Below are 15,814 nucleotides of genomic sequence, written 5' to 3' on the forward strand. Positions count from 1 at the left end.
TGTGGTAGTTATTATATGGTGGTAGTTATTATATGGTGGTAGTTATTATATGGTGGTAGTTATTATATGGTGGTAGTTATGTGGTAGTTATTATATGGTGGTAGTTATGTGGTAGTTATTATATGGCGGTAGTTATGTGGTAGTTATTATATGGCGGTAGTTATGTGGTAGTTATTATATGGTGGTAGTTATTATATGGTGGTAGTTATGTGGTAGTTATTATATGGCGGTAGTTATGTGGTAGTTATTATATGGTGGTAGTTATGTGGTAGTTATTATATGGTGGTAGTTATGTGGTAGTTATTATATGGTGGTAGTTATTATATGGTGGTAGTTATTATATGGTGGTAGTTATGTGGTAGTTATTATATGGCGGTAGTTATTATATGGCACATTTTTAATAGGGGTAGAGTAACGGCGACATAATCAATATGATTTACGGGGCCTTCAGAAAGTATCCACATTACTTGACTTTGTCCACATTTTGTTGTGTTACAGCCTCAATTTAAAATGAATTCATTGTAGATTGTGTGTCACTGGCCTACACACAATACCCCATTAATGTCAAAGTGGATTTATGTTTTTAGATATGTTTTATAAAATGTATAAATAAATGAGTCAATAAGCATTCAACCCCTTTGTTATGGTGAGCCGAAATAAGTTCAGGAGTAAAAAATGTGCTTAACAAGTAACATAATCAGTTGCATGGACTCTGGGTGCAATAACAGTGTTTAACATGTTTAATGACTACCCCAACACATACAGATAATTGTAATGTCCCTCAGTCAAGCAGTGAATTTCAAACACAGACTCAACCACAAAGACCAGGGAGGTTTTCCAATGCCTCGCAAAGAAAGGAACCTATTGGTAGATGGGTAAAACAAATTAAAAGCAGATATTGAATATCCCTTTGAGCATGGTGAATTTATTAATTACACTTTGGATGGTGTATCATCATACTGCGTCACTACAAAGATACAGGCGTCCTTCCTAACTCAGTTGCAGGAGAGGAAGGAAACCACTCAGGGATTTTACCATGAGGCCAATTGTGACTTGTGACAGTAACAGAGTTTAATGGATGTGATAGGAGAAAACTGAGGATGGATCAACAACATTGCAGTTACTCCACAATACCAACCTAAATGACAGTGAAAATAAAGAAGCCTGTAGTACAGAATAAAAATATTCCAAAACATGCATCCTGTTTGCAATAAGTGGGTATGCTTATTTAGTGCCAAATAATGCACTAAAGTAAAACTGCAAAACCTTTGGCAAAGAAATTAACTTTATCTTCTGAATACAAAGAGTTATGTTTTGGGCAAATCCACACTAGATATATTCAACCATGGTGGTGGTGGCTGCACCATGTTATGGGTATGCTTGTCATCGGCAAGGACTAGAGAGATCTTTAGGATAAAAATAAACAAAATAGAGGTAAGCACAGGCTAAACCTGGTTCAGTCTGCATTCCAACAGACACTGGGAGAGTAATTGACCTTACAGCAGGACAATAACCTCAAAACACAAGGCCAAATCTACACTGGAGTTGCTTTCCAAGATGACATTGAATGTTCCTGAGGGGCCAAGGTTACAGTTTTAAAATCTATGGCAAGACTTGAAAATGGCTATCTAGCAATGATCAACAACCAACTTGACAGAGTTTGAAGAATTTAAAAAAGAATAATGTGCAAATATTGTACAATCCAGGTCTGCAAAGCTCTTAGAGACTTACCCATAAAGACTCACAGCTGTAATCGCTGCCAAAGGTGATTCTAACATGTATTGACTCAGGAGTATGGACACTTATGTAAATGAGATATTTCTGTATTTCATTTTCAATACATTTGCACAAAAATGTGTCATTATGGGGTATTGTGTGTAAACGGGAGAGAGAAAAAAATCAATTTAATCCATTTTAAATTCAGGCAGTAACACAACAAAACGTGGAATAAGTCAAGGGGTCTGAATACTTTATGAAGGCCCTGTAGCATATTACACACCATGAACTTCCTGCTGTCAATATTTACATTCAAACGGAAACGGATACAGACGGACAAATCAACACTAAAGTCATATTATTCACATGAACGATTTGAGCAGAGTAGTGTGTAGGGGGTGTGTGTGTGTGTGTGTGTGTGTGTGTGTGTGTGTGTGTGTGTGTGTGTGTGTGTGTACTTACTGGTTGAAGAGGACCCTGGAGCGCACTATAAACTTGAATATGTACTCCAGAGCTTTCATGGCCTTCAGCAGCTGTTCTGTCAGCTTCTCTGCATTCTCCACATAGTTCTTCAGAACCTTGGTCAGCTTCCTGAAGAACATACACATATACACATTACATTAGATATTGTATAGCTGTTCTGTCACCTTCTCTGCATTCTCTACATAGTTCTTCAAAACATTGGTCAGTTTCTACTGTATTTTAGTCAATGCCACTCCGACATTGCTCATCCTAATATGTATAGATTTCTTAATTGCATTCTTTAACGTTTAGATTTGTGTGTATTGTTGTGAATTGTTAGATATTACTGCACTATTGGAGCAAGAAACACACGCATTTCACTACACCCACAATAACATCTGGTAAATACAGTTGAAGTCGGAAGTTTACATACACTTAGGTTGGAGTCATTAAAACTCATTTTTCAACCACTCCACAAATTTGTTGTTAACAAACTGTAGTTTTGGCAAGTCGGTTAGGACATCTACTTTGTGCATGACACAAGTCATTTTTACAACAATTGTTTACAGACATATTATTTCGCTTATTATTCACTGTATCACAATTCCAGTGGGTCAGAAGTTTACATACACTAAGTTGACTGTGCCTTTAAACACCTTGAAAAATTCCAGAAAAGGATGTCATGGCTTTAGAAGCTTCTGATAGGCTAATTGACATCATTTGAGTCAATTGGAGGTCTACCTGTGGGTGTATTTCAAGGCCTACCTTTAAACTCAGTGCCTCTTTGCTTAACATCATGGGAAAATCAAAAGTAATTAGCCAAGACCTCAAAAGAAAATTGTAGACCTCCACAAGTCTGGTTCATCCTTGGGAGCAATTTCCAAACGCCGGAAGGTAGCACGTTCATCTGTACAAACAATAGTACGCCAGTATAAACACCATGGGACCATGCAGCCGTCATACCGCTCAGGAACGAGACGTGTTCTGTCTCCTAGAGATGAACGTACTTTGGTGCGAAAAGTGCAAATCAATCCCAGAACAGCAGCAAAGGACCTTGTGAAGATGCTGGAGGAAACAGGTACAAAAGTATCTATATCCACAGTAAAACGAGTCCTATATCGACATAACCTGAAAGGCCGCTCAGCAAGGAAGAAGCCACTGCTCCAAAACCGCCATAAAAAAAGCCAGACTACGGTTTGCAACTGCACATGGGGACAAAGATCGTACTTTTTGGAGAAATGTCCTCTGGTCTGATGAAACAAAAATAGAACTGTTTGGCCAGAATGATCATCGTTATGTTTTGAGGAACAAGGGGGAGGCTTGCAAGCCAAAGAAGACCATCCCAACCGTGAAGCACGGGGGTAGCAGCATCATGTTTTGGGGATGCTCTGCTGCAGGAGGGACTGGTGCACTTCACACAATAGATGGCATCATGAGGAGGGAAAATTATGTGTATAGATTGAAGCAACATCTCAAGACATCAGTCAGGAAGTTAAAGCTTGGTCGCAAATGGGTCTTCCAAATGAACAATGACCCCAAGCACACTTCCAAAGTTGTGGAAAAATGGCTTAAGGACAAAGTCAAGGAATTGGAGTGGCCATCACAAAGCCCTGACCTCAATCCTATAGAACATTTGTGGGCAGAACTGAAAAAGCGTGTGCGAGCAAGGAGGCCCACAAACCTGACTCAGTTACACCAGCTCTGTCAGGAGGAATGGGCCAAATTTCACCCAACTCATTGTGGGAAGCTTGTGGAAGGCTACCCAAAACATACCCAAACGACCCAAGTTAAACAAGGCAATGCTACCAAATACTAATTAGGTGTATGTAAACTTCTGACCCACTGGGAATGTGATGAAAGAAATAAAAGCTGAAATAAATCATTCTCGCTACTATTATTCTGACATTTCACATTCTTAAAATAAAGTGGTGATCCTAACTGACATAAGACAGGGAATTTTTACTAGGATTAAATGTCAGGATTTGTGAAAAACTGAGTTTAAATGTATTTGGCTAATTTGGTGTATGTAAACTTCCGACTTCAACTGTATGTGTTTCCGTGACCAATAAAATGTGATTTGAATTGTTGAACATATATACTACTGGTCACTTGTTTTAGAACACCTACTCATTAAAGGGTTTTTCTTTATTTTTACTATTTTATACATTGTAGAATAATGGTAAAGACATCAAAACTATGAAATAAAACCTCGATGGTTTTTTGCGATTGCACTTGAAGAAATTTTAAAAGTTCTTGAAATGTTCCGTACTGACTGACCTTCATGTCTTAATAAAGTAATGATGGTTTGTCGTTTCTCTTTGCTTATTTGAGCTGTTCTTGCTATGGACTTTTACCAAATAGGGCTAGCTTCTGTATACCACATCTACCTTGTCACAGCACAACTGATTGGCTCAAAGAAATTCCACAAATTAACTTTTAACAAGGCAAACCGGTTAACTGAAATGCATTCCAGGTGATTACCTCATGAAGCTGGTTGAGAGAATGCAAAGCTGTTCACAACGCAAAGGATGGCTAATTTGAAGAATCTCAAAAATAAAATATATATTAACACTTTTTTGGTCACTATATGATTCCATATGTGTTATTTCATACTCCCCATCCAACCTGACAAGAGCTTGAGACGATATGCAGAGGAGAATGGGACAAACTCCATAAATACAGCTGTGCCAAGCTGTGCTTCAACAAAGTACATAGTAAAGGGTCTGAATACTTAAGTAAATTTGATATTTTTTATTATAATTTTTTTTTTTATACAAAGTTGCAAATGATAGGGTAGTGTGTGTAGATTGATGAGTGGGTGACAAAAATAATAATAATATAAAAATAATCCATTTCAGCATAAGGTTGTAACGTAAAACATTTTTTTTTGGTGGGGGGGGGGGGGGTGAAGGGGTCTGAATACCTTCCGAATGCACTGTAAATACTTAACACTATACAGCTCGTTCTGTTCATATAGCTGTACATTTAACTTCTCTGCATTATCTACATAGTTGTTTAGGACCGTGGTCTGCTTCCTGGTGAAATCCACTATTCAGATTGAAGCAGTTGATGACCCATTCTGGGAAGTGGTAAGATGTTCTGGAAACACGTTACAAAACCCACTGCACCGAGACGCGTGGCTCCTACATTGTGTTCAGTTGTATTTGTTCACATTGAACGCGTACAGCATTTATTAACAGCTATTGGCATGCCGATGGAGTCCCTCGTTATGCACATATCCTTGGTACAGGGTTATGATCTAACCATGAGAAGAAGAAGCAGCATGATGAAAACACCGTCCAGGCCCGAGTTCCCAGGAAAAAGGACCAATCATCCCTCCACTCATTATACAGTGAGTGGACAAAACATTAGGAACACCTCCCCCCAACACACACACACACCTTTTGCCCTCAGAACAGCCTCAATTCGTCGGAGAATGGACTTTAAAGGGTGTTTAAAAGCGTTCTACAGGGATGCTGGCCCATACTGACTCCAATGCACCCTACAGTTGTGTCCAGTTGGATGGGTGTCCTTTGGGTGGTGGACCATTCTTGATAATCACAGGAAACCGTTGAGTGTGGAAAAACCCAGCAGCGTTGCAGTTCTTGACGCACTCAAACCGGTGCGCCTCCCACCTATTACCATACCCCGTTCAAAGGCACTTAAATATTTTGTCTTGCCCATTCACCCTCTGAATGGCACACATACACAATCCATGTCTCAAGGTTTATAAATCCTTCTTTAACCTGTCTCCTCCTCTTCATCTACACTGATTTAACAAGTGACATCAATAAGGGATCATAGCTTTCACCTGGTCAGTGTACATCAAGGAATGAGCAGGTGTTCCTAATGTTTTGTCAGTAATAAGCTGTACTCACGTGTACGCCAGAGTAGCACTGAAATGCTTCCGTATGTAGGTTTCAAGGACAGGGTTAAAGTGCTGAAACTTTCTGTCTGCAATGAGTCCAATTATGAATACCTGCCAAAATAATAAAAAAACAGACACAAATTCATTAAAACACAAACCGTATGTCACATCAGAGTTGGGAGGAAAAAAACTAGACGTTTTCTTTCTCATTGAAAATGGACAAAGGGAGAGAAGGGAAATGAAATGAGATTGGAAATAATAAAAAGACAATTTTCTCTATTCTATTCTTTCCCCAGATAATCTAGTCTTTGTGTCTGTAGTTTCTCTCTGGATAAGAGGAGCAGGCCCGACCGGTAATTACCTAGTCATAGTAGGCTATTACAAACCCACATATATAACATTTGCTGATACAGGCATTGTACAATAAGGTGAGTCATTAGGTAAATCAATGAAATAGCCACAAAGACATTGTGATGATGATTTAATATTATATAGGACTAGAAACAGCTCTATTAATGTAGAGACATTCAGTCGACTACTTCTTTCAGCTTTAGAGAGATATTGTAATTAGACTGTCTAGCTGGCTGGAAAAATCCATGGACCGTCGGGCTGTAGGAGCTCATGCATGTTTTCAATGTATTTGTTTCTGTGTGTGTGTGTGTGTGTGTGTGTGTGTGTGTGTGTGTGTGTGTGTGTGTGTGTAACGTAATATCCAATTAATGATCCACCCTGTGATATAGCTTATCTGTAGTATAGACTACGATCTGATGGTTCTAAAACTTTAATCATTAAGTGGAACGTTATCTATTAGACTTACTACTGCAAATGAGCTCATTAATTCATGTTACAATGTGTTTTAAGCACTGTTTATAAGTTGTATACACAACTATATCATGTGTTATAAGCACTGTTTATAAGTTAAATACACAACTATATCATGTGTTATAAGCACTGTTTATAAGTTAAATACACAACTATATCATGTGTTATAAGCACTGTTTATAGGTTATACACATTATACACAACTATATAATGTGTTATAAGCACTGTTTATAAGTTATATACACATTATACACAACTATATCATGTGTTAACCACTGTTTATAGGTTATATACACGTTATACACAACTATATCATGTGTTATAAGCACTGATTATAAGTTATATACACATTATACACAACTATATCATGTGTTATTTGTATGCAATATAGTGCTGTAGTTAAATGCATTCTGAGAATTGACAGGTAGGCGTCCCAACGGGCAGGAGTCCCCAACGGGTACGAGTCCCCAACGGGCAGGAGTCCCCAACGGGCAGGAGTCCCCAACGGGCAGGAGTCCCCATGGGGCAGGAGTCCCCAACGGGCACGAGTCCCCAACGGGCACGAGTCCCCAACGGGCAGGAGTCCCCAACGGGCACGAGTCCCCAACGGGCACGAGTCCCCAACGGGCACGAGTCCCCAACGGGCAGGAGTCCCCAACGGGCAGGAGTCCCCAACGGGCAGGAGTCCCCAACGGGCAGAAGTCCCCAACGGGCAGGAGACCCAACGGGTACGAGTCCCCAACGTGCAGGAGTCCCCAACGGGCAGGAGTCCCCAACGGGTACGAGTCCCCAACGGGCAGGAGTCCCCAACGGGCAGGAGTCCCCAACGGGCAGGAGTCCCCAACGGGTGCGAGTCCCCAACGGGTACGAGTCCCCAACGGGCAGGAGTCCCCAACGGGCAGGAGTCCCCAACGGGTACGAGTCCCCAACGGGTACGAGTCCCCAACGGGCAGGAGTCCCCAACGGGCAGGAGTCCCCAACGGGCAGGAGCCCCCAACGGGCAGGAGTCCCCAACGGGCAGGAGTCCCCAACGGGCAGGAGTCCCCAACGGGCAGGAGTCCCAACACGTAGGAGTCCCCAACAGGTAGGAGTCCCCAACAGGTAGAAGTCCCCAACAGGTAGGAGTCCCCAACAGGTAGGAGTCCCCAACAGGTAGGAGTCCCCAACAGGTAGGAGTCCCCAACAGGTAGGAGTCCCCAACAGGTAGGAGTCCCCAACAGGTAGGAGTCCCCAACAGGTAGGAGTCCCCAACAGGTAGGAGTCCCCAACAGGTAGGACTTCCAACAGGTAGGAGTCCCCAACGGGTAGGAGTCCCCAACGGGTAGGTGTCCCAACAGGTAGGAGTCCCCAACGGGTAGGAGTCCCCAACGGGCAGGAGTCCCAACAGGTAGGTGTCCCAACAGGTAGGAGTCCCCAACAGGTAGGAGTCCCCAACGGGTAGGAGTCCCCAACGGGTAGGAGTCCCCAACGGGTAGGAGTCCCCAACAGGTAGGAGTCCCCAACAGGTAGGAGTCCCCAACAGGTAGGAGTCCCCAACGGGTAGGAGTCCCCAACGGGTAGGAGTCCCCAACAGGTAGGAGTCCCCAACAGGTAGGAGTCCCCAACAGGTAGGAGTCCCCAACAGGTAGGAGTCCCCAACAGGTAGGAGTCCCAACAGGTAGGAGTCCCAACAGGTAGGAGTCCCAACAGGTAGGAGTCCCATTTTCCCTGTCCTCTGGTTGTCTCTAACCCAGGACCTGTCTTGTCTCTGGCACATAGCTAGCATTCCTTTACGGTGTTAAGGTGTGTATTTAGCATACTTTCAAATCCACACAATGCCTGAGGCAGACCAGAGGCAGAGAGACAATCTGGGACAACTTCTCTGTATTCTGTTTGTCCACACGGGACACTGTGAATCTATGTTGACTTTCTGTTTGACAACACATGCATACATTAGTAATGTGTATGAGGCACAGCTATATGACACGGTCACAGCGTCACAGTGTGGTATAAAAGTAGAATATCCTACACACGAAACAGAACAAAATCCAATATTTGATGTGTGTGTTTTAAAACAAGCGCTACTTACCAAGGAATCAAACACCAGGGTATCAAACGTGTCACTGTCTGAGTTCTCCATCATAATGTTGAACAGGGCATCAAGGGTGTCTTGCAGAAACTACAACAAACACAACGTGTTACAACAGAGAGAGGATACAGTCCACGTCTCAAACGGCACCCTATTCCCTTATAGGGCTCTGCCAAAAGCAGTACACGATATGGGCAAGAGGTTGCCATTTCAGAATATATATATATATATATATATATATATCACCATCCTATATCACTACTGTCTATACACAGCATTTTATATATAATATCACTACTGTATATTCACATACATATATATACACATACATATATATATATACACATACACACACACACACACACACACACACACACACACACACACACACACACACAAATACATACATATATACATATATATAGCTATAAACACAAGCATTTAGCTATGTATTACTGCACTGTTGGAGCTAGTGTGCACATAGCCTGTCTTCTCTTGAGAGCCAGGTCTGCCTACGGCTGCCTTTCTCAATAGCAAGGCTATGCTCAGTGAGTCTGTACATAGTCAAAGCTTTCCTGAAGTTTGGGACAGTCACAGTGGTCAAGTATTCTGCCACTGTGTTCTCTCTGTTTAGGGCCAAATAGCATTCTAGTTTGCTCAGTTTTTATGTTAATTCTTTCCAATGTGTAAAGCAATATTTTTTAGTTTTCTCATGATTTGTTTGGGTCTAATTGTGTTGTTGTCCTGGGGCTCTGTAGTTCTGTTTGTGAACAGAGCCCCAGGACCAGCTTGCTTAGGGGGCTCTTCTCCAGGTTCATCTCTCTGTAGGTGATGGCTTTGTTATGGAAGGTTTGGGAATCCCTTCCTTTTAGGTGGTTCTAGAATTGAACGGCTCTTTTCGGGATTTTGATAATTAGTGGGTATCGGCCTAATTCTCTGTTCATCAAATATGCATAGTTACTTTAACCATATCTACATGTACACTATATACTAACTCAATCAGCCTGACTAACCGGTGTCTGTATATAACCTTCCTACTGTATGTAGCCTCTCGACTGTATGTAGCCTCTCTACTGTATGTAGCCTCTCTACTGTATGTAGCCTCTACTGTATATAGCCTCTACTGTATATAACCTCTCTACTGTATATAACCTCTCTACTGTATGTAGCCTCTCTACTGTATGTAGCCTCTCTACTGTATATAGCCTCTCTACTGTATATAGCCTCTACTGTATATAGCCTCTACTGTATATAGCCTCTCTACTGTATATAGCCTCTACTGTATATAGCCTCTCTACTGTATATAGCCTCTCTACTGTATATAGCCTCTCTACTGTATATAGCCTCTCTACTGTATATAACCTCTCTACTGTATATAACCTCTCTACTGTATATAACCTCTCTACTGTATATAACCTCTCTACTGTATGTAGCCTCTACTGTATATAGCTTCTACTGTATATAACCTCTCTACTGTATATAGCCTCTCTACTGTATATAACCTCTCTACTGTATGTAGCCTCTCTACTGTATGTAGCCTCTCTACTGTATGTAGCCTCTCTACTGTATGTAGCCTCTCTACTGTATATAACCTCTCTACTGTATGTAGCCTCTCTATTGTATGTAGCCTCTCTACTGTATGTAGCCTCTCTACTGTATGTAGCCTCTCTACTGTATATAACCTCTCTACTGTATGTAGCCTCTCTATTGTATGTAGCCTCTCTACTGTATGTAGCCTCTCTACTGTATATAGCCTCTCTACTGTATATAGCCTCTCTACTGTATATAGCCTCTCTACTGTATATAGCCTCTCTACTGTATATAATCTCTACTGTATATAACCTCTCTACTGTATGTAGCCTCTCTACTGTATATAGCCTCTCTACTGTATATAGCCTCTCTACTGTATATAACCTCTACTGTATATAACCTCTCTACTGTATATAACCTCTCTACTGTATATAACCTCTACTGTATATAACCTCTCTACTGTATGTAGCCTCTCTACTGTATATAACCTCTACTGTATATAACCTCTCTACTGTATATAACCTCTACTGTATATAACCTCTCTACTGTATGTAGCCTCTCTACTGTATATAGCCTCTCTACTGTATATAGCCTCTCTACTGTATATAACCTCTACTGTATATAGCCTCTCTACTGTATATAGCCTCTCTACTGTATATAATCTCTCTACTGTATATAACCTCTACTGTATATAATCTCTCTACTGTATGTAGCCTCTACTGTATATAGCCTGTCTTTTTACTGTTGTTTTATTTGTTTACCTACCTATTGTTCACCTAATACCTTTTTTGCACTATTGGTTAGAGCCTGTAAGTAAGCATTTCACTGTAAGGTGTTGTATTCATTTCACCTGTTGTATTCAGCGCACGTGACAACTACATTTTGATTTGAGTTGAATTCTGCTCTGCATGCATTATTTGGTGTTTTACGTTGTATACTGATGGGTTCTGAATTGTAAACTTGAAATATCCTTGTTCATGGTACTGAGAGAGGGGACATGTTACTGTTAGTCATCAGGTATCCTATGGAAAGGAGGAGGGCCACAGTCTGGTTTCAGTTGTTGGGTTGTAATTTGAAATACTTGCAACACCAGAAGTTAATGGATATCTGTAGGAGGAATGTATATGGTGGGGGTCAATTAAGGTTGGATATGATCCAGGGGCTTGGCATGTTACTGAGTAAGAGAAAGGCAATCACATGGTTGTGGTCACTGATAAGGGTGGAGAGATGTGGAGTAGTGAGGAATGGGGGCTGAGGTCAGGTCAGGTCAGGTCACTGATAAGGGTGGAGAGATGTGGAGTAGTGAAGAATGGGGGCCGAGGTCAGGTCAGGTAACTGATAAGGGTGGAGAGATGTGGAGTAGTGAGGAATGGGGGACGAGGTCAGGTCACTGATAAGGGTGGAGAGATGTGGAGTAGTGAGGAATGGGGGCTGAGGTCAGGTCACTGATAAGGGTGGAGAGATGTGGAGTAGTGAGCAATGGGGCCCGAGGTCAGGTCAGGTCACTGATAAGGGTGGAGAGATGTGGAGTAGTGAGGAATGGGGGCCGAGGTCAGGTCAGGTCACTGATAAGGGTGGAGAGATGTGGAGTAGTGAGGAATGGGGGCTGAGGTCAGGTCAGGTCACTGATAAGGGTGGAGAGATGTGGAGTAGTGAGGAATGGGGGCTGAGGTCAGGTCAGGTCAGGTCACTGATAAGGGTGGAGAGATGTGGAGTAGTGAAGAATGGGGGCCGAGGTCAGGTCAGGTAACTGATAAGGGTGGAGAGATGTGGAGTAGTGAGGAATGGGGGACGAGGTCAGGTCACTGATAAGGGTGGAGAGATGTGGAGTAGTGAGGAATGGGGGCTGAGGTCAGGTCACTGATAAGGGTGGAGAGATGTGGAGTAGTGAGCAATGGGGCCCGAGGTCAGGTCAGGTCACTGATAAGGGTGGAGAGATGTGGAGTAGTGAGGAATGGGGGCCGAGGTCAGGTCAGGTCACTGATAAGGGTGGAGAGATGTGGAGTAGTGAGGAATGGGGGCCGAGTTCAGGTCACTGATAAGGGTGGAGAGCTGTGGAGTAGTGAGGAATGGGGGCCGAGGTCAGGTCACTGATAAGGGTGGAGAGATGTGGAGTAGTGAGGAATGGGGCCCGAGGTCAGGTCACTGATAAGGGTGGAGAGATGTGGAGTAGTGAGGAATGGGGGCCGAGGTCAGGTCACTGATAAGGGTGGAGAGATGTGGAGTAGTGAGGAATGGGGGCCGAGGTCAGGTCACTGATAAGGGTGGAGAGATGTGGAGTAGTGAGGAATGGGGCCCGAGGTCAGGTCACTGATAAGGGTGGAGAGATGTGGAGTAGTGAGGAATGGGGGCCGAGGTCAGGTCACTGATAAGGGTGGAGAGATGTGGAGTAGTGGGGAATGGGGGACGAGGTCAGGTCACTGATAAGGGTGGAGAGATGTGGAGTAGTGAGGAATGGGGCCCAAGGTCAGGTCAGGTCACTGATAAGGGTGGAGAGATGTGGAGTAGTGAGGAATGGGGGCCGAGGTCAGGTCACTGATAAGGGTGGAGAGATGTGGAGTAGTGAGGAATGGGGGCCGAGGTCAGGTCAGGTCACTGATAAGGGTGGAGAGATGTGGAGTAGTGAGGAATGGGGCCCGAGGTCAGGTCACTGATAAGGGTGGAGAGATGTGGAGTAGTGAGGAATGGGGCCCGAGGGAGAAGGAACAGTTTATTACCCAGATAAATTAACTTCCTGCCGAGCAACAAAGACATAATGTTTAGAAAGAAGAGGAGGACACTTCCCCTTAAGTGGGGTCTGTATACTAGTGCTGCTGAGAACATGTCTCTGTTCAGCTGTCTGTCCCGTTGGGTGAATAAACTTGGTTTGAGCTTTTCATAGTTGTCAGGTAGTTTTTCCTCTGTTTATCTACAACCTCACAATACGGAGGATATTTCTTTGCAGAATTCTGCATGCTAATTCTCAATTTGGTGTTTGTCCTATTTTGTGAATTATTGGTTGGTGAGCGGACCCCAGACCTCACAACCATAAAGGGGATGTGTTTCCTGAGACAGCGGTCATTAGGCTGATAGTATAGTTTATTAAAAACAAAATGGGAATGGGAATTCACAGGGAGAAAGACTGCCAAGGCATAACAGTGAGCCTTGTTAACACTGATCAAGGGAGAGATACTAAAATGGAACCTCTATACAGAGAATACAAACCCCTTCCTCTGGAACTCAGGGTCCCAAGCTGCTTTCTTGGTCAGGTCTCCCCTTGAAAGAGGTCAGTTGACCTCAAATGGGCTGAACTGGTTAAATAATACAAATGTAAAAACTCCTAATGGGTCATACTGTGTTACCTATGAACTTTGACCTCTCACCTTGACGACCTCACCTCCCTCGACCTTCATCAGCTGTCGGAGGTTCTGTTGTAGCAGGCTGGTGTTGGAGCGCCACTTCAGCAGGCCCAACAGATCCACTATACGAGACATAACAAACAGAAGAGAGGAAAGACAGATGTTATTTCACCTTTATTCATGTCTAACTGTGATTTACAATGACAGCCCGGCTTTTAGAGGAAAGATGTCAGCTCTACTCAACAACATCTGAGACAAACCTTGTAGATTGGACTGAATGAGAGGAACAGGAAGACAGGTTTTATACACCAGACTGTTTCCTGCACCAGACTGTTTCCTGCACCAGACTGTTTCATACACACCAGACGGTTTCTACACCAGACGGTTTCTACACCAGACGGTTTCTACACCAGACGGTTTCTACACTAGATGGTTTATACACCAGACGGTTTCTACACTAGATGGTTTATACACTAGATGGTTTCTACACTAGATGGTTTATACACCAGACGGTTTCTACACTAGATGGTTTATACACTAGACGGTTTCTACACTAGATGGTTTATACACCAGACTGTTTCTACACTAGACGGTTTCTACACTAGATGGTTTATACACCAGACTGTTTCTACACTAGATGGTTTCTACACTAGATGGTTTCTACACTAGATGGTTTCTACACTAGATGGTTTATACACTAGATGGTTTATACACCAGACTGTTTCTACACTAGATGGTTTATACACTAGATGGTTTCTACACTAGATGGTTTCTACACTAGATGGTTTATACACTAGATGGTTTCTACACTAGATGGTTTCTACACTAGATGGTTTCTACACTAGATGGTTTATACACCAGACGGTTTCTACACTAGATGGTTTCTACACTAGATGGTTTATACACTAGATGGTTTATACACTAGATGGTTTCTACACTAGATGGTTTCTACACTAGATGGTTTATACACTAGATGGTTTATACACTAGATGGTTTATACACCAGACTGTTTCTACACCAGACTGTTTCTACACTAGATGGGTGATGAAGATAGTCATTAGCATTACTCCCCCAGTATGTCTCAATTAGTTTGAAATAAAACATGTTTTATCAAAATGTCTGCCAAAGTGTGTTCAGAATCCCCATTAGAATGAAGTGTAAAATCTCAAGGAAGATGAATTAATTGTGGATATGATTAGGCAGGCAGGCAGGCAGGCAGGCAGGCAGACAGACAAGCAGACAGACAAGCAGACAGACAAGCAGACGGACAAGCAGACGGACAAGCAGACGGACAAGCAGACAGGCAGACAGGCAGGCAGACAGACAGGCAGGCAGTCCACCTTGGTGGGATTAGACAATCTGTGGGTCTTGTTAGAACATTCATCTCTATGTATTAAGCGGTGTTATGTTGAAGACTTGTTGGCATCACTCAGGACAATCTGTGGCTCTTGAGACCATAATGAATTCTGATACAGATGGAACCAGAGAGGAAAGTGGAGAGATGGAGAGGAGAGTCGTTGCATAGCATTGTATTGAATGAATGAAATCATAAAGGTAAAAGGAAGTGAAGAGTATTCTCTGTTTTAGATGGAGGAGTCACATCACATACTGGGCTGGAGGAGACATCTATCCAGTCAGTGATGGAGACTGAGTCCACCCACTGTTGAAAGCACTGCTGTAGCCTACTCTCTCTCAAAGCAGGAGAAAGCAATTTGGCCCTGACAGGCTGTTGATCCAGTCCCCTGATCCTGTCCCCTGATCCAGTCTTGTCTGGATCTTATCCAGAGACTTACAGTAGTGAGTCATTTAGCAGACTCTCTTATCCAGAGACTTACAGTAGTGAGTCATTTAGCAGACTCTCTTATCCAGAGAGACTTACAGTAGTGAGTCATTTAGCAGACTCTCTTATCCAGAGAGACTTACAGTAGTGAGTCATTTAGCAGACTCTTATCCAGAGAGACTTACAGTAGTGAGTCATTTAGCAGACTCTCTTATCCAGAGAGACTTACA

At 42.8% G+C, this 15,814-nt stretch overlaps 1 protein-coding gene across 2 annotated transcripts in view; it reads right to left on the reverse strand.

Annotated features, from left to right (window-relative positions):
* The window catches only part of LOC106591860 (dedicator of cytokinesis protein 1), a 747,377-nt gene that overhangs the window by 625,018 nt on the left and 106,545 nt on the right, over positions 1-15,814 (reverse strand). For both annotated transcript variants that reach the window (XM_045687698.2, XM_045687696.2), the window contains exons 19-22: positions 13,829-13,926; positions 8,937-9,026; positions 6,057-6,157; positions 2,179-2,307 (exon numbers count right to left, since the gene is read on the reverse strand). In XM_045687698.2, the coding sequence (XP_045543654.2) occupies positions 2,179-2,307; positions 6,057-6,157; positions 8,937-9,026; positions 13,829-13,926 (418 nt within the window). The remainder of the gene's footprint in view (positions 1-2,178; positions 2,308-6,056; positions 6,158-8,936; positions 9,027-13,828; positions 13,927-15,814) is intronic.

The sequence above is a fragment of the Salmo salar genome, chromosome 01, assembly GCF_965601325.2.
Source record: "Salmo salar chromosome 01, fSalSal1, whole genome shotgun sequence".
NCBI lineage: Eukaryota > Metazoa > Chordata > Actinopteri > Salmoniformes > Salmonidae > Salmo > Salmo salar.